The sequence below is a fragment of the Cyprinus carpio genome, chromosome A3 (assembly GCF_018340385.1).
Source record: "Cyprinus carpio isolate SPL01 chromosome A3, ASM1834038v1, whole genome shotgun sequence".
NCBI lineage: Eukaryota > Metazoa > Chordata > Actinopteri > Cypriniformes > Cyprinidae > Cyprinus > Cyprinus carpio.
The window spans coordinates 15,621,304-15,644,132 of record NC_056574.1 but is presented as its reverse complement, the minus strand read 5'-3'; the positions used below and the strand labels follow the sequence as shown (position 1 = coordinate 15,644,132).

Below are 22,829 nucleotides of genomic sequence, written 5' to 3'. Positions count from 1 at the left end.
GATAGATAGATAGATAGATAGATAGATAGATAGATAGATAGATGGATAGATAGATAGATAGATAGATAGATAGACAGACAGACAGACAGACAGACAAACAGACAGACTGACTGACTGACAGACAGTCTGATTGATGATAAATAGATTAAACAATGTAAGCTGTTCTGTAAATCACTTTTAAAAGTTTCTATCCACCTTATTTTTCCTTATTTGTAAATTTTATGTGTCTGGTTTACGGTGACATTCGCTTCCAGTCATTTTTAGCCATACAAAACACCTCGTTTTTCTGCTTGATATTGCAAACTGCTGTGTCTTACCATATTATTTTAATGTATTATCTTAATTATGAACACACTGTTTTGTAGTGCAAACAGTTTTACCGTTTACTGCACTTTGTTATTCTTCTTGTTATTTCCCTACAGCAGCTAATGAACTGGAAGTCTCAGAAAACGGCTTACTTCCGCGTTGAAAAATAACGTGGATAGTTCTATATCAGTTGATTTTTGAGTCTGAATTGTTTTTCTGTGATAACAAAGAGGATTCATACTAACAGCCTGACAGGGATTCATTACAGACAGCCTCACCGAACCATTGACTTTAGGTTGTTCTACACAAACCTCTTTGAAGACGTATAGTTGATGGCACATAAAAGAGCCTTCAAGCTTTCTGTAAACCCATCTTGACACAGAGAGGCTGATAAGGTGAACAGAATCCATCCCTGTTCAGAAAATCGAATTACAAGCATAATAGTTTGTGACTCAGTAATCTCACGGTCGACAAAAGCTTTGCTGCCCCTCATTCTCCAAACAAAGGGTCATTTCAGTTCTCCATCTAACATTGTACTGCACCACTAAATGATTTACTTCTCACACAATCTTATTATAAATAGTTTTCATTTTTTTTAGAGTTGTTGTAACATAAATGGCACAGTTGTAAAACCATCTCTTAAAATTTGGCACTAAACAATACAGATAATTCCTGCTATAATCAAAGAACAGGACTTTTAAAAAGCATACTAATTTATTGATCACTCCATAAAATGTTTTATAGAAGTTAGTGACATTAATTTGCATCTCACTTTTATACAAGCACATTACACCATCTTTAATAGTTAAAACCTGACCATGTGTTTTAAATACACTCAATTATTCATCATCAAAATTGTTGCATCAGGGACGTCTCATCCCAGGTCTGGAGCATTTAAATGAACCTGCAGTTGTGAAATCTTCGTCTACAATTAGACTAATGAGCACTAGTGTCATGGATGTCTCAGCAGTTGAAACAGAGATTAAATGAGTCGCGACAGCAGCCATATGTCCTGTGCTAAGTAACTGCCATTGGTGGGTCTCCAGCTATTGATGCTGTCCACATGCATGTGGTTGTGCTGAAGAAAGTCAGAGCTGAGAGGACAGAGAGAAGAGAAGGAGGAGGTAGAGGGGTGGCTAGTGAACTAGTGGCCACAAAGGAGGGAAGCTGTAGTTATATTCTTCTCTGGACCTTCTTCCTGACAGCAGACAGTTGTCTTATAACAGTAGGTGGCGCAGACAGTGGATCTTGTCCTGGTAAAGGAATTACAAATCTGTGGCAACACTACTGACTGAATGCATCGCAAGCCCTCGTAAATAAAGTGAGTGACTTTTGACTCTCTTATTTCCTATTCATGGATTTTTTAAATTAATAATACTTTTGAGAGAAGTAAATAAGTCGCATAATAGCTTAGTTACTAGACATTAAGTTTATTTGTGGGACAAACCCAGTTGAAAAGTCCACAACGGCTATGAAATTGTGTGTGTGTGTGTGTGTGTGTGTGTGTGTTTTCTTCAATGCTGGTGTTTCCAGCAGGCTTCTTGATACTCATGTTTTGTCATTATAGACTTACATTCTTTATAGTTGGGTACCTGAGAGCCCAGTGTGACCCTGGACCACAAAACCAGTCAGAAGTCGCATGGGTATATTTGTAGCAATAGCCAAAAAACACATTGTATGTGTCAAAATTATCGATTTTTCTTTTATGCCAAAAATCTTTTGGATATTAAGTAAAGATCATGTTCCATGAAGATATTTAGTAAATTTCCTACTGTAATTATATCAAAAATGTATCATCATTAGTAATATACATTGCTAAGGACTTCATTTGGATAACTTTAAGGATTTTTTACACCCTCAGATTCCAGATTTTCAAATAGTTGTATCTCAGCCAAATATTGTCCTATCCTAATAAACCATACATCAATGGAAAGCTTATTATATACATCTCAATTAAAAAAAATGACCCTTATGACTGGTTTTGGTCCAGGGTCACATATGTGGAAATCTTATAACAGTAACTTTGAAATTAACCTTTTAACCCTCGTCAAAGTAGTCATACAGAAAAATTACTGTTTTACAATGTAATACCCTCGTTGCTGTTTCCTTCAGAAAAAAGACAATAAAACAAATCAAAGTAAACTCGTAGGAATCTACTGCTAATGTGTGTCAGGATTATTATTTTTAACTAAAGCTATTATGATTAAAAAAAAGATAAAATATACTTATTATATGAGAAATATAAACTTAAAGAAACGTAGAAATATTGCCTTTAAAAATGTTGAATAATGAAAAAGAGAAAACCACCTAAAATTGATAAATCTAAAGTAAAAATAAAAATATAAAAATAAAAGCTAATTCAAAATATGAATATATACTATAAACAACATAAATAATACTAACATTACACTGCTGTGTGTGTAACTGTCATGATGTATCATTTGAAAATTAATTGTATTTGTTTTATATCTGGGTTCTTTCAGTCCCCAAATGCAAGTAACATGTAAAATTTGGTAATGAAATATCAACTTGATACTTGAATGTCAAAGATAGTGTGAGCTACTGAAATGCCCATGCAGTCTCTCATAACCCAATCAGAATATGATGGTTAACTCTCTTAACCAAGACTATTTTGGTCTACCAGCTTCACCAGAAAGACTACGCTGGTCGACCAGCTTCACCCATTTAGTTTTGTATTAGAATAGCATGACTATGCTGGTGCACCTGCTAGACCAGCACCAAAGCACCATGAACCAGAATAAACCAGCCTGGAACATCATGCAAATTCATGCTAGTGTAAGATGGTCTTTTCAACAGGTGTACTAATTTCACAGATGCACTGCAGAGATTTCAAATAGTTGATAAAGAAGTCATTATCCTGGTTGAGACACATCATAATGTGCAGTCTCTCACTCTCTCTCTCTCTCTCTCTCTCTCTCTCTCTCTCTCTCTCTCTCTCTCTCTCACACACACACACACACACACACACACTTTTTCCAAATGAGTCTTTCAATTATCTGGGTGCTTGTGTGCTTGTCTTCTGTTGATGTGACTACTCCATCACTAATAAATTGACAAATTGCTCGTGTCATTTAGCATCTGTGAGTAAACGCGCAGATACCCTTTTGGGAAAGAATTATATTTTCCTACAGGGTCTTTTGAAGGAGATGTAATTTTAGGCAATAACTAATTTTCCTTTATCTATTATGCAGTGATGACGTCTGAATGAGTCTGCAGTTGAGAATGAATTACAGCTACAGGATCAGAATAAGACTCTCATAGTTCTGTTTGTTATGATGAAAGCAAGCCTTACATAATGTTGTTAGTTTATATTTGCTTAGTTTAATGGGCACTTAATATGCCATACAAACATTGTGTTCAAACAGTATATATATACAGAATAAAATTATTAACAGAAACTTTGAAGTGACATATTTTTCTAAATATATATTTTTTTCCTACATTTTAATTGAGAGATAAGTATTGCAAACTGTCAGTCAAAGTGAAGATTGAATTTGATTGCACTGTGCATGGGTTGTCAAAACCATTTACAGTGTCCAAATATCCAAACCTTTATGCTCATAATAAGCCATCTGCAAAAGACTGAAAATAAGTGATCTAATTTTGGAAAGCTGGCCTCACTTCTTAGACTTTTCTGCAGTGTGCCCACCAGTTTCAATGGGAATTTATTCGGGGCTGATTCTTTTAAAGGTTAAAGTATTTTGAGTCCAGGCAGCTCACATAGACCTCATTAAAATCACTGACTTTCTTTCTCATTACAGAATTGATGTAGTCTTCGTTGTGATTAAAATATGCACATTTAAATTTGGCTCTGGTGAATTATATTTGAGAAAGGCATAGTTCATCTATGTAGGAAATAAAAAGTCAGATATGCCCTGATTGCTCACTGAAGGTCGATCTTTTCTGCCATACCTAATTTTAGTACTCACTAAGATAATTCTTGCATTTGTTTAACAAATTAATTTGGATTAATACAGATCCTGTATCTAAATACCTACATTATATATCCTTTCCAAATATATGGTAATTATTGCATAATGAGCGTTTTAATTAGCATGGAAGCATTAGATTTAATTACACATCATTATTCATGATATACATGATACTGTGGCATATTCATCTGAAATTACTATTATAATGAGATTCTATTTTCTTTTGACACTCATTAACTCTGTCAGTGGAAAATCATTACAGTTCACTACCTTGGGCAGTCTTTCTCTCCAAAATCACAATGCATGAGTGCAGTAAAAATCAGTTCTGAATGAAGAGTTATCTAGTACAGTTAGCCTATGCTCCTACGGGGAAAATCAAATATTGTATCTATCCCTATAGCAGTTGTACAGCCTGCCCTTTTACTCTTTAATAGTTGTGAGTTCAGCACATGTGTCTGACAGCTCAGTGTGCTTCAATGCATCTGTTTAAGACATTGCTTTGCATTTTAATAAGCTTGTAGACACTCAATCCTTAAGGTGAATCGATTAAAAACTGTTATGAGGGCTGAAAAAGCAGATATTTAACATAATACTTACATTGAAGGAATAGTTCACCTAAAATTAAAAAAAAAAAATTACTCTCCCTCATGTAATTCCAAACATGTATGACTTTCTTTCTTATATTTAGGAAAATGTTTTAGTGTTTTTTTTTTTTTTTTTTTTCTCCATTCAGCGAAAGTCTGTTGGGTCCGTTGACTGTTTTGGACTCCACTGACTTTCATTACATGGACAATAATGTACAGGTTTGGAATGACATAAGGGTGAATAAATGGTGACAAAATGTTAATTTTTGGGTGATGCCAAAAAAATGTTTTGTTCTTCAAATATTATCTTCCTCATTTCTCTCTCGCTTGATCAGGTGTCACAGTGGTGGTGTCATTGGTGCACTAAAAAAATCATGCTCATGGACTGGAGGCGACCAAACTGCACTGGATTAAACACGTGTGAAGAGCAAAGTGTGCAAAAGAAAAAAAGGAAGCACAATCCCTAAGGAGTGACTCTTGGTGTCGGTGCCATGGATCACACAAGCCCAGGCAGCCTCCATAGCTGAGAGACTGCCCTGAAAATGGAGGTCTTCTACCCTTGCTGCATCTCCAGAGGCAAAACTGTCTGGGTGGAATCTATCAAACCTTGAGCGCCTGCTTGTAAACAACCGGTCGCCGTCAAAATGCGAATGGAGGTTTAATGAAGGATGCTCTCTACAAGTCGAACTGGGCACTGACACAAATGAAGTATGTAGCATCATTCACAGCATCTAAAACAGAGACTCTGCCAGTATGGAAGAGCAGACTACTACTGTGATTCAGATTTACGTAAATGGCACTGAGCAGTTCAATGCTTCGTATGACTTCAACCTAACCGATGTGAAAGAAAGCATAGACACCTATGAGTTTTACGTAATCGGCCTGTTTCTCTCCTGCCTGTACACCATATTACTGTTCCCCATTGGCTTTATTGGGAACATCCTCATTTTGGTGGTCAACCTCAACCACAGGGACAAGATGACCATCCCTGATCTGTACTTCGTCAACCTGGCCGTGGCGGACCTTATTCTGGTGGCGGACTCACTCATCGAGGTCTTCAATCTCAATGAGAAGTACTATGACTACGCCGTCCTCTGTACCTTCATGTCACTGTTCCTCCAGGTGAACATGTACAGCAGCATCTTCTTCCTGACATGGATGAGTTTCGACCGATACATAGCTCTCGCTAACTCTATGAGCAGCAGTCCACTGCGGACCATGCAGCACGCTAAACTCAGCTGCACCCTCATTTGGATGGCCTCCATCCTGGCGACTCTGCTTCCTTTCACCATTGTGCAGACACAACACACCGGCGAGGTGCACTTCTGCTTCGCCAATGTCTTTGAGATCCAATGGCTTGAGGTGACGATCGGATTTCTGGTGCCCTTCTCCATCATCGGCCTGTGCTACTCCCTGATCGTCCGCACCCTCATGCGGGCCCAGAAGCACAGGGGACTGTGGCCCCGCCGGCAGAAGGCCCTGCGCATGATTGTGGTGGTGGTGCTGGTGTTCTTTATTTGCTGGCTGCCTGAAAATGTTTTCATTAGCATCCAGCTGCTCCAAGGCACAGCAGACCCATCGAAACGCAGTGACACCACACTGTGGCATGACTACCCATTGACTGGACACATTGTCAACCTGGCTGCCTTCTCCAACAGCTGCCTAAACCCGATCATTTACAGCTTCCTCGGGGAGACTTTCAGGGACAAGCTGCGGCTTTTCATCAAGAGGAAGGCCAGCTGGTCTGTGGTCTACCGCTTCTGTAATCACACCCTGGATTTGCACATCCCTGTCAGGACCGAGTCCGAAGTGTAGCGCAGCTGTGGCGACCTGCAGTTCCTGAAGTTGTCATCTGCCTTGCCTCGCTTTCCAGAACTTGATCATAAATTGTCAGAGAGATCTTTGGGTTAGCTTGACGTCGTGAACACTGCCTAATTCTTAAAGTCGTCTGAGAAAAACAAGGATTATTCAGGGTGAATCACCTGCTAATGAAGTGGATTATAAAACGCAGATGCAGAGCTTGGCTTACGGCTACCTTTTACAGAATAGAACAGCTTGTCACAATGAAGATTTTTATAGGATGATATTCTCTGAGTCCAATTTAAGGGAACAAATAAAGTCATGGAAGCACCTGCAACTCATTTCCCATCTGAGTTATTGTTACATATACATATCCTTTTCATATATTAATGCTATTGACACTGATACAATCAACAACTTAGACTGTTCTGCTTCAAGACTGAATAAATGCATATTTTGTAGGATTTTTCATTGAGGACACCTTCACTGGGGCTTGCTAAAAACGTGGGAATCTTTCGACATTTTCAAGAGTTTGTTATTATTTAGGGATTCCATAAACAGTGGTAAACAGTACTAATGTCTGAAAACGTAAAGTTCATCTCTCTAGGTTTACACAAATACATCATTAGGGAAACATTAAAGTAAATTCAGTTCAATGCAAGCATATTTGTTGGATTACTGCTCATTTGGACAAGGGTTAGCGACACTAAACCCAGGTGTTGGCTCCTGTTTCCAGCATATAATCTGTGTAACAGATTATTCAAGATTTCGGCAACGCGATGTCCAGCACTGTGGTTTACCTGATCCAGAGTTATTTGTTGCATTCCCCTTCCGCTCATTTCTCATGAGTGCACTCCATCAGCAAAAACAAGGAGAGATTGCAGTAGATTGCTTTGAACTGTATATGAGGTAATTCCAATAAGGTCTAATACATTTAGAAACAAAGTGTCCACTGTCAACACTGTATGGGTATTAAAGCAACACTATGTAACTTTTTCTGTGTTCAAAATTTGCAAAATGTATATAATGAGTGAGTACATCATCTACCAAACCGCCTTTTTTGTCTTATCCCAAATCACTACGGTACATTTATAATAAGTGATTATTCTTGGACTATTGTAGCCTGTTTGGGTCGTCACCGCAGGATGCGTTTAGTTCTGTTTATTAACCGCTAGATCACCAAAATTTACAGAGTGTTGCTTTAATATGGATACACAATAAGACTTGAAATGATTGTGTAAATGTCCAAAATGTGTCGGGATGGTTTAAGTATCATTTGAATGTACACTATTTTCGTATAGAGATATTACAAATGATAACAAGAGCGTCCTGATAACAGGAAGCTGCTATTCTCCCCTAGAGAGAGCCCTCTCATGCCCAGGGCTAAAACAATATATGACTCAAATTATTCATAAACATAGTGGCAGTCTGAGGGCTTTTTCCCAAGTAAAACTGAACGAAGATAAACAAACACAAGAAAATGAGGAATTAAAAAAAAAATAATAATAATCTCAAAGTTGGTCTCTTGGGATTTTTTTTTTAAATTAATTTATTTTTTTCTTGTTGAGCAATACATCATACAAAATTATCAATATAATGATTTGGGTTAAGCATGGTGCAATGCATTTGAGCCTGAAAAAGCAGAGTGAATAAATAAATATCCCAATTTTCACAATAATGTATAAAATGGTTGACAATTTTATAATTTGCACTGTCAGTTTGAAGAAAGCTGTCTGCTACACTAGAATGTAAATAGAAAGGTGAAGGGATATTTATGCATAAATTGCCTACATCGATGAAAACAAGATTGTAATATAATATAACAAAATATTGCTTTGGTTTACGCCACAGGTAAACCACTTATCGTTTATTATATTTAGAAGTAGTAAAATAACTAAAACTGAGCAAAAGCACTTGACTGAAATATGACTAAAACGTAAATTACATTTGGAAATATCAAAATTAAAATAAAAGTAATAAACACTGCTCTAGAGACGAGTTATGAAAACACTGAGATCAATGGAGAACATGCTTGTTGATCTGAAACCCGTTTGTTGGTTTTTGACATACTTTTGATAAAATGTATTTCGTAGCATGTATGTTATTATAATGCAACTGTTGTTGATAATCACAAGCATATGTCAGTATGGAGTGCTGATACAGAGAGATTGGTTAATATAGACCAATGCAACAGAACATGCAGTTCTGCCGTAGTCTGCAAGAAGAAAAAAAATGAAAATAAAAATAAGACACAGCCTGGCAAAACCAAGAAATGTTTTTCCAGCTGTAACAGCTCAGCCTGGGAAAAATACGTAAGCATTGTTTGAATAACTTTTAATGAATTTGTAAAGACATCACCAGGAAAATTAACAGATTTACTCAGTTACATGTTATAAAAACCAACCCACACATAAAGAGAGAAACAAAAGAGTGACTTGGGCGACTTGTATCTCAGACAGACCTACGGTTGTGTCTCTCTAACAGAGATTTGAGAATCCATGATGAGAACAGCCTCAGGATGTGAGCATCACAGAAAGACAGAGACAAGTGAAATAAAGACAGACAACAGAGCTGAAATCCGGACCCCCACAATCCATCCTCTGGGAAAGAGTCAGCGAGATATGTTAATTTCGTATCTGTATAAATACAAATAAATAGACACGGGACGATTCCAAGAAAGACAAGAGGTGAGACAGAGACTGTGAGACAGAGACTGTGAGAAGAGTGTGTGTCTGCAGCTGGGACTGGAGCAGGGCTCAGGGTTGAAGGGTCTGACGTCATTGCGTCCTAGCGCATATGTTGGTCCCAGTTGTCTATGAGATTATTCTTTTGATGCGGTTGAATGAATCTATTTATCAGAACTCATGCGGTCTTACGGTTTCCAGTGTTTACATGCTTCCGGTCTGTACTCACACACATAAACAAACAATACAAACCTCAAATATTCTTCAAAATAGATACGAGCACAAAAGAATCTGTCCAAATAATTCATATTTTCAAAAAAAAAATATATATATATAAAAAAAGCCATAGAAATACTGTGGTTTGGAGTAGAATGATAAGCTGAAAGCTTACAAAACACCACAAGGCATCCAGCATCCAACACCAAAGGGCGACTGCCTTTTGTCAAAGGCAATTAAAGTAGTGAGAATTAATGCATATGCTTAGGGAATAGGAGTTTGAATAAAATATCTGATCCACAATTACATCTACATATTAAAATCTTCTCTTGGAGAGAAAGAAAAAAAAAAAAGAACAGAGGCAACTTAGGTAACATCAAGAGGGTCAATAGAGCTTTGCATACGAGTGTTTCACACTTATAAGAGCGTAGCTTTTCTGAATATATAATGGCTAAAAAAAAATAAAAATAAAAAATACGTCGACCTAACGTGGTATAGACTAAACCACAACATTTAGATATTTAAAAACAATAGTAATGTAAAATAAAAAGTGCAAACTCACCACTGGCCACAGGAGGGCGCCAGAGCGCACCCATGAAGATAATACAAGTAATTATACAGTCGACGGCACCTGAAAGTTCAATGCTAAGAAAAGTATTGTCGACTCGAGTAACATATTAAGCAGCTTCCTTAAATGCTAAATGTGTGCTGACCCCAAAGAAATGTGTAAAGTCAGTCAGTAGCGAACAAAACTAGCATACTGAAAACTGCACATTATAGCCTACTTTCAATGAAACTGATTTGATTAGCAAGCTACATCGTTGTCACGACCTCATTGCAGGTTTAATTTGGCGGACAACATCCAATTACCGCGTTTTTGCCCAATAATGAGAAGGGTATAACATTGCAATAGTCAAATGTTACATATAAATGTAATTTGCTAGTGCTATCAAAAAAGGTGTATTCAGCCTATAATGTAGACCTAGAGATGGTGAGTGTAATATAGTAGCACACCACATCTAACAAAAATACTACACCTATTTGTAGTTTGAGGACAGGTTGTGGTTAAAGTTGTAAATTGCTCAAATTATACGATTCTGCCCTCTTGTGGTGAAAAGAGGAGTTTGCTACAAACCAGGTCGCTTTCCAGAAGTCTAACATTTCAATCAACTAATGAACACAGAAAACAAAAGATAATATTGGTGCAGTCGCATTGGCCATAGACTCATTTAGCTGTCATTTTAGGACCCTGCAAGACTGCATTAAACACCTGAGCCCAAGCACATTCAAGGGACAGAATCAGCACACCGCTTTGAGGTAGAGTAATTTTATTTACAACCCAATGATCAATGTAAAAGAGAAGTGATAAATACATTAAAGCATGCAACTAAAGCTGCTTCACGACGAGCTCTACAAGGGTTAATCTAGACACTCACTTTAAAAACCTGAGTCTGTAAGGAATGATTTACAAAATGACTCCAATGTACAAATCCATCGCTTTTACTTTGAGTGTTTCTCATTAAAAGTTAAAATAAAAAGGATAAAAAAAAAAGAAATTAAAAAAAGATTTGTGAAATGAAAATTAGGCCCTCTCTCCTCTGATTCGCCTTGCAAGCTGGATATCCTTGGGCATGATTGTGACTCTCTTGGCATGAATGGCACACAAGTTAGTGTCCTCAAACAGACCGACAAGGTAGGCCTCGCTTGCTTCCTGTTAATAATAAAAAAAAAAGACGACAAGAATTACTGTTAGAGCTTGCAGAAACGTTGAATGTCGTATGTCTCATTGCGACTCAGTCATGGAATAATTTCAACCACAATAACAATCGCTACACACCTGAAGTGCACCAATGGCTGCACTCTGGAACCTCAGATCGGTTTTGAAGTCCTGCGCGATCTCCCGAACCAGACGCTGAAACGGCAGCTTGCGGATGAGCAGCTCTGTTGACTTCTGATAACGACGAATCTCTCTCAGAGCAACAGTTCCGGGCCTAAAGTGGGGAGGAAGAAAAAAATAAGAGTGATTTACCTGTGATAACCAACTTTACCGCGTATGTGCATCTCATTACAGCAGCAGCTCAGCCTCACCTGTATCTGTGCGGCTTCTTGACTCCGCCGGTAGAGGGCGCGCTCTTCCGAGCGGCTTTGGTCGCCAGCTGTTTTCTTGGCGCCTTTCCTCCGGTTGATTTACGCGCGGTCTGCTTGGTTCGAGCCATTGTTTCTCAGTCTCTGTAATTAAAAACAAAAACACTTAAAAACGGAATTCTTACCGTTTTAAAATTAAACTCAAACGGTGGCTTAAAATGGCAGTATCATCCGGGTCTTGCGCTTTGCTTTTACCACTTCCGCTCCAGAGCCACAGACGCTTAAAGGGCATAAAATCTCACTTCATACAGATCTACAACGTTAAGGGTCTACATTACATTTTAAACTAATATGAAGCAGCTCAATTTCACGCACAACTGGTCTTGGAGAATCAAACGAGCGCCGCATGCGTGTGTCTACCTCCGAGGACAGAAGCGCTTGTAGCTCCCGCTCAGGCATCAGTGTCCCGCTGCAGCAGACACGGTTCCCCCGCAAACACTGCAGATTAAACACCGTCCCAACACGAAACTCACCCTCAACCAGAAACATGGCAGTTGTATAATAATTCAGAAACAACGCGAAAGTGTGCAGAGGCGCAAGGGAAAGTTATTTGAACGCAGCATCCCGCGTTATTAACCGGCAACTCGACCTTTTCAAGAACAAGTTCAACAAACCTTTGTCCAAAATGGCGGGCTAAAACCTAACGTTACACTGACAGACCAGCAGAGAACTATCAGCTGCCACATATCGCTTCAAAGCCCGCCAAAACAGCCACACATTTAACATGTCTAAAACGCCACGTGATGTTTAAATGAACTTGGTTCAAGACCAAGAGTGTCTGAAACACTAATCCAAGCTAACATAATTATTAGCCAGCAAATGAATCATCAGCATGCAGGAGAAAGCGAAAATCCGATCAACTCCGCGACGTTAACTGCCAAAATGTTTTGTTTTAAGTTAGCTCTAGACAAACTGCTATTATTAATGTCTAATGCCGAAATATCTAATTTAGTAGTAATTTAAATCACTTGACTTACTGAAACCACGATCTCTCCCACGTAGTATCTCGTATTTGAAAATATGAGGGTTGGGCTTCTATTTATATGTTTCTATGGCTCGTCGCTTAGACACGCCCACAAGTTACGTTTTCGAATCTCATTGGTTTAACAACACAAGCTCCTCCTCTACGCCTTTTCGCTCTATTTACCTTTTGTAATAGAACGCAATCTTATTTTTGGATATTTATTTTGTCCTGCAGCTGAAGATGTAATAATATATGTTGATTTTAAATGTAAGAAGTTGATTAGATAAAAGGGGTGCTGGTGTAATATACGTGTGGTACTCTATTTAGACATTTTAAGACATTTAAGGATTTGTTTGCGTGCCCCCACATAACAAACATAAAGATTATTTGCGATATATAAAACGGGTGATGGACAAATATATGCTTGAAGTAGACTTTAGACGTTGGCTTCAATCTCACTTAATTTGTTTGTGTATTGTTTTGCTTATTTCAAAAACAAAGACGATTTGCAACAGATAACGGCTGCTTGAAGCAGGCTACTTTGTCTTCAATCTCACATTTAGGAACTTGTTTACGTACTTTTTATTTTTTATTTTTTACTTATAACTTAAAAACCCATAACCTACACTGCCGTTCAAAAGTTTGGGATCGGTAAAATTTTGTAATGTTTTTTTTTTTTTTAAGAAGTCTCTTCTGCCCATCAAGACATCAGAAAAACAGAAAAAGCTGTAATATTGTGAAATATTATTGCAATTTAAAATAATGGTTTTCTGTTTTAATATAGCCTACTTTAAAATGTAATTTCTTCCTGTGATGCAAAGCTGAATGTTCAGCATCATTACTCCAGTCCTGTGTCACATGATCCTTCAGAAATCCTTCTAATATGCTAAATTAATATGCTCAGCCTGTGATACTTTTTTTTCAGGATTATTTGATGAATAAAAAGTTAAAAAGAACAGCATTTATTCAAAATAGAAATATTTTGTAGCTTAACAATATACATACTGTTCAAAATTTTGGGAGCACTATTTTTTTTTTAAATTGTATTTATTTTTTAAGAAATTAATGTTTTTACTCAGCAATGATGTATTATTATTTTTTTTAAAGTGATAAACATGACTTATATTGTTAGAAAAGATTTGTATTTTAAATAAAAACTGTTCTTTTTAACTTTATTCATCAAATAATCATGTTAAAAAGTATCACAGGTCATATATATATATATATATATATATATATATATATATATATATATATATATATATATATATTAAGCAGCACAACTGTTTCCAACGTTGATAATAAATCAGCATATCAGAATGATTTCTGAAGGATCCTGATGCATTTTGTATCACAGAAATAAATTATATTTTAAAGTATATTCAAATAGAAACCCTTATTTTAAATGTTAATAATATTTTACAATATTACTGTTTTTTTTCTGTCAAATGAATTCAGCCTTGGTGAACAGAAGAGACTTCTTTAAAACACATTAAAAATCTTACTGTTCCCAAACTTTTGAACAGCAGTGTAGGCTACATTTAATTGCAACTCAAACCACGGAGAAATAGGCTAACATCCGAAAACAGTTACACTTTTGGAATTAACAATATATAAATGCCTACTAAATAAGCATTGTTTTGTGTTTATGCTACATTTTAATGTATTTCTGAATAATGTTGTGGAACGACATGTTAGTGTTGATAGTCACTTGGTTTGTGTGAGGGATCTTCGCATTACGGCAGCATGCTCATTGTCTTGTGTTTGTTTGTCCCGCCAGTTGCTCATATGGGCCTTGCAGCGGCGCGCGAGAGCATGAGTAGACGAGAGGGTGCCCGCGCACGCGCTATTATTGTTTTGACTGAAAATGCCGTCGGTTTCGAAAACGGCGGCGAGCGCTTCTCCTCAAACCGAGAAACCAACCCACTATACGTAAGTAAAGCAAACATTAAATGGATGAAAATACGTCTCTGCGGAACGTGATGGCTCTTCGATAATAGACTGTCGGATTTGTGTTTGTAACGCGTGCTGTTTCCTCTCCCTCTGTGCGTTTTAAAATGGTGCTTTTCCTTTTGTAAATTCTTCCGAAGGCACGCGGCTCTCACATATCAGTGTTAATGAAATCAACAATCTCATCCGCTCCAAACACGGCATTGTTTTCCGTATCGAAGCTTTAGTCGCGTTACGCGCCTTTTAAAACTTAAGAAAGTGCTCCTCGCTTATTTGCTCAAAGGCTGCTTGTGTGAATGCTTGAAGACATGTACATTGCACAGCAGCGAGACGAGCAAGTCGAGACGCTCGCTAGATGTAGCTAGCAGGCTGGTTTGTTAGCTGCATCCGCCTCCTTCCTCGGCCCGTGTTTCTTACTCTACGCTCTTTTCCCGCCGTAAGCACCGTTGGCTTGAATGGAACGTACGTCGACTATTTTACGTAACTCCGATCACTAATCGCGGAGTACTTGGCGTAAGCTTCTAATGTTGTAGTGGAGAGCCTTAATAAAGGCTACAGTTGATGCAGTGCATTTTTAAAAACAATAAAACACATTCCGTTCCCATTTAGATATGAATGGGAACACATACAACGAAGATTGTATGTTTACAGTTGTTGAAAAGGGGGTTCATCACGTAAAATATTTACCTAGGGCTAGTTTTTGTTGTGGAATGGAAGCGTATAAGAAACTACGCAGTGCAAACAGCCAGCACAACTCCAAACTTTGAACGAAGTTGGTCATTAACTTACTGCCATCTGGCTCTGTAAATACTGATGTGTTTTCGTCGGGTTACATGGAGTGTTTGGCGCGGAGATGATTTATTAAATAAAGCTTTTGACCGTGCCCTTTTTCATTTTAACTCTAGATATTTGAAGGAGTTCAGGACCGAGCAGTGCCCACTGTTTTTGCAGCACAAATGCACTCAGCATAGACCCTTTACGTGTTTCCACTGGCATTTTCTAAATCAGCGAAGACGGAGACCCATACGAAGAAGAGAGGGGACTTTTAATTATAGCCCAGATGTATATTGCACGAAGTATGATGAAACAACAGGAATATGTCCCGATGGAGACGAGTAAGTAACTGTTTTCTATCATTTACACTGCAGTCGAGAAGTCATTGTAGTCTTGTTTACTTTGCATAAGGCAATATTACTTTTTGTGCTTGGGTGGCTCGAAATGAAGACTGTTTTAATAATTATAATATGTATCACAGCGCTGATTTCTTTTGGAAATGCATGCGTTGTGTGAATCAGATTTCTACTTTTTTGTATTCACGAGCGTGTTGTAGTGTTGTTTATATATTTTTTTTTTGAGTCGTTTTATTGTTCTGTGTAGCACACGCCCTCGTAAAATGTGCAGTTTAGCAGACTGATGCCTAGTAAGTTAACTTCACTGTAGTGTTCACTCTGTGTTACTCCCCCGTGTATATCGGAGATTGGCTATTTGATACATCGCTTTCTAGTCTTTTGCTGGTGTTGTGTTTCGCTCGATGTGTGTGTAATTCTCGAGTTTCTCTTCCACTTTTAACTGATGACTCGTCTCTCAGTTCCCAGTTTCCCAGTGTGTGAGCTTTGGTTTGGAAATGAAGGACAGAATACTGATAGTGGAGAGTCGTGTGACTCGTGTTTGTTGCCTGCCTTGTGTATTGCGCTCTAAAGACACGCCCCCTGTTCCCTGGCTTCTGATTGGCTCTCCTGTGCACGTACACTTTTTTGATTGGCTCACTGCTGTTACAATGTGTACGAGCCCTAGCTTGGCAAAAACTCATGTGTTTACGCTGCACGTTATAGTTTGGAGGACATTCAAACTCCGTCCTGTCTAATCATGTCCCAGTTTAGTCCAGTTGTAGTCTATATTTTGTTCCCTGCCAATTCATTTGACAATAATCAATGAAAACACTGTGCTCATGATAGAAGTTTCAGTGCTTTATTGATCTCATTGTTTATTTGAATATTAACAAGGGTTGCTTAAATATGTAATGCTTGTTTGTGTTTTAGCGTATGTTCGTTTCTTATTCATTGAATTGTATTGAGACAGCTAGTTTTGCTGGAATTGTGCAACACTGGCTCTATAAATGGATCTGATAATTACTGTTGTAGGTGTTGTATGTGGATTCTTTCCAAGCTTCTCCCATAAGATTGTTTTGGAGCTCTGACCAAAAACAGTGGCATGACTGCTTTGATGCATGATATTTCAGATCTCACTGAGAGAGAGACATGGTATCCTGTGAGACATCTCTGTCAACATTTTGAATGTAAATGCATTATAGCTGCAATTTTTTAAACATTGTTTTTACTAATGATTATACAACACTAGTCATTGTGTAATTAGTTTTTATTGTTGATTCACAATATATGGGTAGACTAGATAATGTAGATTATCTGACGATGTGAGAAATAATGGTATTGTTCAATAATTAGTCGTAGATGCTTGTTTCAGTGTATTTTTATATTATTTTACACCTGTTTATTAATAGAGGGCACACATACATTATATGATTTTTCTCATCTCATTCACTTTAAAATGTGTATTTATCCATATATTTAATTCCTTACATAACAATGTAATGATGTCTAGAAAATTTGCATTGTAACATTTATATGACATTTATTTTACTTAGACAGGATTAATTAATTTAATTTCTTTCCTTACACCTGAACTGAAGGATTCTGGTTTATTGTTATTGTTTTTATTGTAATATAACTCATATAAAAATGGTTTGTCCTGCATCTCTGCTGAATCTCCCCGACCATTTATGACACATATTTTTAGTATAGATCACACGTTCATTCATTCATCCATTAGCAGCCGTCCTATGATGACATCATTGCTGTTGCCATAGTTACTGTTGCTACCTGAACAAGATGCAGTTGCTATATTTGAGAAGATTATTGGGTGTGTAACATTTTCAGTATAAATCTGCTCTCTTCCACAGAGCTGTTTGAATTGTCACGGCCCCGTTTTCTGTGTGCCTTAAATCATTTCTTAAAAAATAAACAAACATATATTTCTTATAAATGCCTGTTTCTCTTAAATCTCGTCATTTGCATACTATGTTGTCATTTATCAGCAGTATGCATTATTCTTATTGCACTCAGTTTCAATCAAGTTTAAATATACATTTTGAGACTAAAAAGTGCAGTCAGCTGTGACTCCTGTGCTGTGCTGACAACACCAAGCATGCACTATAATATTTCATAATTTCATGGAGGCATTACTCTCCTTTACACTATGTATGTGTACTGTCTGCCAATGTATCTTGCAAAATAACTTCCAGCCGGGAAGTATTTCACAAGTGTTTGACTGTTTTAAAGTTGTGAAATCTCAGCATTTGCAGTGACATCGATGCTTGTTTCCCTTGATGTCTTTTTATGCCTTTTTTATTTTACATGCTATGTTTAACAGTAAATTTAAGAGGCCAAAACTGTACTAGTATATTTGTTGATGTATTTTAACATATGTTTGCAGGTATGCTTCATTTATTTACTCTTATTGATTTTATTGTTTCTGAAAATAATACATTAAGTACTATTTAGTGTATTTTGCTAGTAACAGAATGAGTTCTTGAACAGCAATGTTGATGATCTGTTTTAAGCATAAAGCAATTATCAAGTTTTGTTGTCTGTTTATATATCTGTCACTCAGTCATTTTGTGATTTATTTGAAATAGATGTTAGGCAGGTAAATAAAGCTCCAACTTCCAATGCAATGGTTATTTTGTGACAACAAAATGCAATAGTGTGTTTGTAACCAGTATCTTTTTTCTACTGTTTTCTGTGGCTTCAGGCAGTGACGCAAGCCTCATGCAGTATTTCGAAATTAAGCATTCCAAGAGTGCACTCACTGGGAATGAGTTTTACTGTTGTTGTTGTTTTACATTTAGTTTTAGTGCTTTGCATTACTTTCACTTTGTTTTTACCAAATTCACAGAGAAATGCACTGACATGTACATGTTTGTGAAATATTCATTTATTTTAAATGAAAGTATCAAAATATATTCCTTTCATTGAGCATGTATACTGATGAGCAGCACTGGTGCTTTCTCCTCACAGTTGCCCTTACTTACACCGGACCACCGGTGACACAGAGCGCAAGTACCATTTACGCTACTACAAGACCGGCACCTGCATCCATGAGACAGATGCTCGTGGACATTGTGTGAAGAACGGCCTCCACTGCGCCTTCGCTCATGGACCACACGACCTTCGCCCACCAGTTTATGATATCAGGTAACATATTTTCCCTTATACGTGTTTTTAGCAAAGAGGCTGTCAATTTAATGTTAAATTAATGTAATTAATTAGGGATGCATGATATATATCAGCACGATATTTAATGCGCATCTCGTCAGTAAAGCTGGTTCATCCCTATAATTAATAATGTAAATAAATATGCAAACGATCATGCCCCGTCCCATGCATTAATGAGGAATATTCCTAGAGTCAAAGCAAGTCCACTGTCAGCACAGCTACTGTAAGAAACACGCTAAATCACACATACCAAGAGCAGACAGCCCAGAACGTGTGACCCTATATCTATCTCAGATTAACAAAATCAATTCAGAAATTAGTTTCGGTGGACTGTACGTCAGTAATAGTCTTGTGTTCAGTGATATGAAAGTATGACTCCTCAAACCACTTTTTCATTGTCTATTCAATGCTTTTTTTCATCTGCCACAATAATGTACTATCTTTTACTTATATTATTTTGGGGGCTTTCCTCAGAAAAATAATTGATGTTTACGTTTGCTAATAATGTGTTCAGTCATTACCATAAAGTACACTACCACTCAAAAGATTGGGTTCAGTATTATTATTTTTTATCAAGGATGCACTGAGTTTATCAAAGGTAACACAAAGACATTTATAATGTTATAATGCTTAAATTAATAGGAACATATGTAATGTTATTGGTTAAGCTGTTTTCAGCATTGATAATAATAAGAAATGTTTTTTGAGCATCAAATCAGCATATTAAAATTATTTCTGAAAGACAATGGAGACTCGAGTAATGATGCTGAAAATTCAACTTTAACAGGATTAAATTGCATTTTAAAATGGATTCAAATAGAAAGCAGTTATTTTTAAATTATAATAATATTTGCAGTTACAATATCTAACAATTTAATGTACATAGTTGATAGTACATAATAATGTTTGCGTTTCTTAGAGTAAAAGGGGAAAGCTTATACTAGCTTATATTATTATAAGAGCAGTTATCGGAAAAGGAAGCTCTTTGGCTTGTGGCACTCAAATTCCTGTTTTTCAATGCCGGGGGAAATTCTGCCAAGATTCCCAACCCCCAACTAGTATAAAAGCTGTGAATCCCAAAATAACCGCAGTTTGCGCTAGACATTGTTTTGTTATGACACTTGCATTCAGTTGCAAAAAGCTTTTGTCGCTGCACAAGTTTTCAGCTGATTAACACCGTAGGTATTTAAATATGTATTCAGTCCACAAGAGAGCATTCAGAGAGCTTATTAGAGGGTGCTTAACCTAATTTGCAGATATATACCATATTTGTTGTTTTACTAATGACATCAATTACACCTGCATTGACGCGCAGTCTGCACAACATAGCCGCAAACGGTTTGATTCTGGCCTGGAAATGTGGCTTTCCTGTGATTTAAATAGCAATAAATGTGCCATCTCAGCAGTTGCCTAGCAACGTGTATGTGGATATTGCTATTACATCAAGGGCGGCCTTGTTTTTTTTTTTTAATCTTTTTTTTTAATCTTTTTTTTTTTTTACATCTACCGTCCGGAGTTGGAGTTGGTCCTGTTGAATGGGTGGGCTGACTTGCATAATTATGTTCACAGAGAGATCCAGGCACAGGAAGCTCTACAGAACGGCCAGTTGGGATCTGGGGAGGGAATTCCTGACCTACAGCCGGGTGTGCTGGCCAGCCAGGCCATGATTGAGAAGACCTTGAATGAAGACCCACGCTGGCAAGGTGACACAGAACCTTCCCACACAAATGCAAGCCCAGTATAACAGAAATAAAATGAGGTTAATCAAAGACTTCAGCAGTAATGGTCACAAAAACGACAGGTCAACTTATCTTCAGTTTCTATTCCCCTTTTCTGCAGACACCAATTTTGTTTTGGCCAACTATAAAACCGAGCAGTGCACCAAGCCTCCACGTCTATGCAGGCAGGGCTATGCCTGTCCCCACTATCACAACAGCAGAGATAGGAGAAGAAATCCCAGAAAGTTCAAATACAGGTGAGATGGAGACACTTCAAATTGCAAATATTCACAAATAAAACAAAAGTCGACACACTGTGACACCTAAAACACATTTGGGAGTAGAAGTGACGTTATTTGGGAATATTTAATATTTATAGTTTTTTTTTGTGTGTTTATTTGTTATTTTGGTTGGTCATATTCAAGAACAAAAAAAGAAAAGTAATTTGTTTTATTTAAATGCATCACTATTTTTTTTTTACATAAAACTCAATCCCCCTTGGATGTGTTGGCAGGTCGACGCCCTGCCCGAGTGTAAAGCATGGCGATGAATGGGGCGAACCCTCCAAGTGTGAGAGTGGGGACAGCTGTCAGTACTGCCACTCTCGCACCGAACAGCAGTTCCACCCAGAGGTGAGACCGCCACACCTTTACAACACTGAACTTGAGTGATAAACTTATCATTTATTTAATTTACATTATTTTTTTCATCTCTCCAACTTCTATCTTTGTTTCAAGATTTACAAATCTACAAAATGCAACGACATGAGGCAAACTGGATACTGTCCAAGGGGTCCATTCTGTGCTTTTGCACATGTGGAAAGTAAGCACGTTTATAATGATGATTGATTGCAATGTGTTGAAGTGAAATACCTGCAGTGCAGTGATTTCATAGAGTTCACGTGTGGCTATAAGATAGATCGATATAAAACCGAAAGCACAATATGACTTAGTTTGATTTTTCAAATCACAAAGGCTGTGATTCGATTGAATATATTCAATATTCAATAATATTCAGTTAAATATACATGCTGTGTGTTCTTTTCACGCAAGCAGCTCATGATCCGGTGTTTTAAGTGTCTCACAGCAGCTTGATTCACAGTAAATGCTGCTCAATACAAACTCATCTCTGCATCTGCTATGAGTTTGCTTTTCTTGCAACGTGCATTTGGGAGCACAACATGAACCAACCATCTTCCTAAACTTGTAATGAGAAGCACTTATAAACTTGATGTTGTCAACAAAAGAGAAGCTGCGGTTCTCTGCAAAAATAAAGACTGGGTGGTTTGTCATTTGAAAATGAAGAAAAAAATATGATTAATTTTATGGCAATTAAATTTATCAGTTTTTACAGTTATACTGTAAAATAAAATAATAATAAATATTTTAAAAAAATCAATTTTAAAATTTTTCCTTTTTTATTAAGTGTATGACGCCCCTGGTGTTAACCATGTATGTCATGAAATATCTCGATTATCAAATATTTGTGTAAGTAAATGCATTTTGCATTGTTTGCACCATTTTAGTTGATCTATAACGGGCGATGGGCAAAGTAGCCTGTTGTTAGTGTAATCTATTAACTACACATAAAACCCGTCTTTTTACAAAAGTACCAGATATGGGTGTCATGTCATATTATTAATATGACTGACTTTGTATTTAATGTGGAAAAAAAAAACTTTAAGTTACTCATTATACCACTTTCATTGTACAGAAAGAGAGCAAAGAACATTTACATTATCAAAGAACATTATCATTGACTTCAGTCTAGCCAGAGTTCAAGCACTCTCTAAAACTCCTATTATAATCACTCAAGCTGTTTACACTGATATTTATATCTTACTTACATCGTATGCACATCTGCACTGTGTTGTTTCTGATAACAGAATTCGCCAGAGAGCAGAATTAAGTCAACGAGCGTGCTCTGAACAAAACACTGGCGTTTCACCGATGACTTACCTGAACGTTTCTGATTGGCCATTGCATTCATAAGATCAACAGTATCACGTGTGATTGGTTATAATGTGCAGCACTGTACAAACGTGTCTGTCTCTGGCTCCGCACCAGCCAGAGCGCAAACTTAGATTTGAATTTAACAGCTGAAGATGTGCCGCACTGACCGTTTTAATCAAACCGGTGTGATCATATCAGATATAAAACATTATTTACCTATTATTATTTTTATTTTTTTGTCTTTTGGAAGCTGCATTCAAAATCC

General features: G+C 37.2%; 3 protein-coding genes across 6 annotated transcripts in view; 2 read left to right on the top strand and 1 right to left on the bottom strand.

Annotated features, from left to right (window-relative positions):
- Positions 1 to 1,139: 1,139 nt before the first annotated feature.
- On the top strand, positions 1,140 to 7,177 carry gper1 (G protein-coupled estrogen receptor 1). Its single transcript, XM_019073091.2, has 2 exons — positions 1,140 to 1,627; positions 5,179 to 7,177. Exon 2 carries the CDS (start codon positions 5,597 to 5,599, stop codon positions 6,656 to 6,658), a length of 1,062 nt encoding a protein of 353 aa, XP_018928636.2. The 5' UTR covers positions 1,140 to 1,627; positions 5,179 to 5,596; the 3' UTR covers positions 6,659 to 7,177.
- Positions 7,178 to 10,854: 3,677 nt separating this feature from the next.
- Positions 10,855 to 12,797, bottom strand: LOC109055907 (histone H3.3A). The gene is made up of 4 exons (XM_019073092.2): positions 12,666 to 12,797; positions 11,632 to 11,772; positions 11,381 to 11,534; positions 10,855 to 11,254 (listed from the first exon to the last, which is right to left on the bottom strand). Exons 2-4 carry the CDS (start codon positions 11,757 to 11,759, stop codon positions 11,126 to 11,128), a joined length of 411 nt encoding a protein of 136 aa, XP_018928637.1. The 5' UTR covers positions 11,760 to 11,772; positions 12,666 to 12,797; the 3' UTR covers positions 10,855 to 11,125.
- Positions 12,798 to 14,430: 1,633 nt separating this feature from the next.
- The window catches only part of unkl (unk like zinc finger), a 19,767-nt gene continuing 11,368 nt past the window's right edge, over positions 14,431 to 22,829 (top strand). For all 4 annotated transcript variants that reach the window (XM_019067180.2, XM_019067162.2, XM_019067154.2 and 1 more), the window contains exons 1-7: positions 14,431 to 14,584; positions 15,508 to 15,717; positions 18,697 to 18,873; positions 20,464 to 20,597; positions 20,734 to 20,869; positions 21,127 to 21,244; positions 21,350 to 21,434. In XM_019067180.2, coding sequence (XP_018922725.1) covers positions 14,520 to 14,584; positions 15,508 to 15,717; positions 18,697 to 18,873; positions 20,464 to 20,597; positions 20,734 to 20,869; positions 21,127 to 21,244; positions 21,350 to 21,434 — 925 coding nt within the window. In that variant the 5' untranslated portion in view covers positions 14,431 to 14,519. The remainder of the gene's footprint in view (positions 14,585 to 15,507; positions 15,718 to 18,696; positions 18,874 to 20,463; positions 20,598 to 20,733; positions 20,870 to 21,126; positions 21,245 to 21,349; positions 21,435 to 22,829) is intronic.

What these genes read in the sequence shown, in the direction of transcription:
- LOC109055907 (XM_019073092.2), bottom strand. Translation starts at nt 11,759, where the DNA reads ATGGCTCGAACCAAGCAGACCGCGCGTAAATCAACCGGAGGAAAGGCG. An exon ending in AAGAAGCCGCACAGATACAG is followed by an intron (nt 11,535 to 11,631) that starts GTGAGGCTGAGC and finishes TCCCCACTTTAG; the next exon opens with GCCCGGAACTGTTGCTCTGA. An exon ending in CAGCCATTGGTGCACTTCAG is followed by an intron (nt 11,255 to 11,380) that starts GTGTGTAGCGAT and finishes TATTATTAACAG; the next exon opens with GAAGCAAGCGAGGCCTACCT.
- gper1 (XM_019073091.2), top strand. Translation starts at nt 5,597, where the DNA reads ATGGAAGAGCAGACTACTACTGTGATTCAGATTTACGTAAATGGCACT.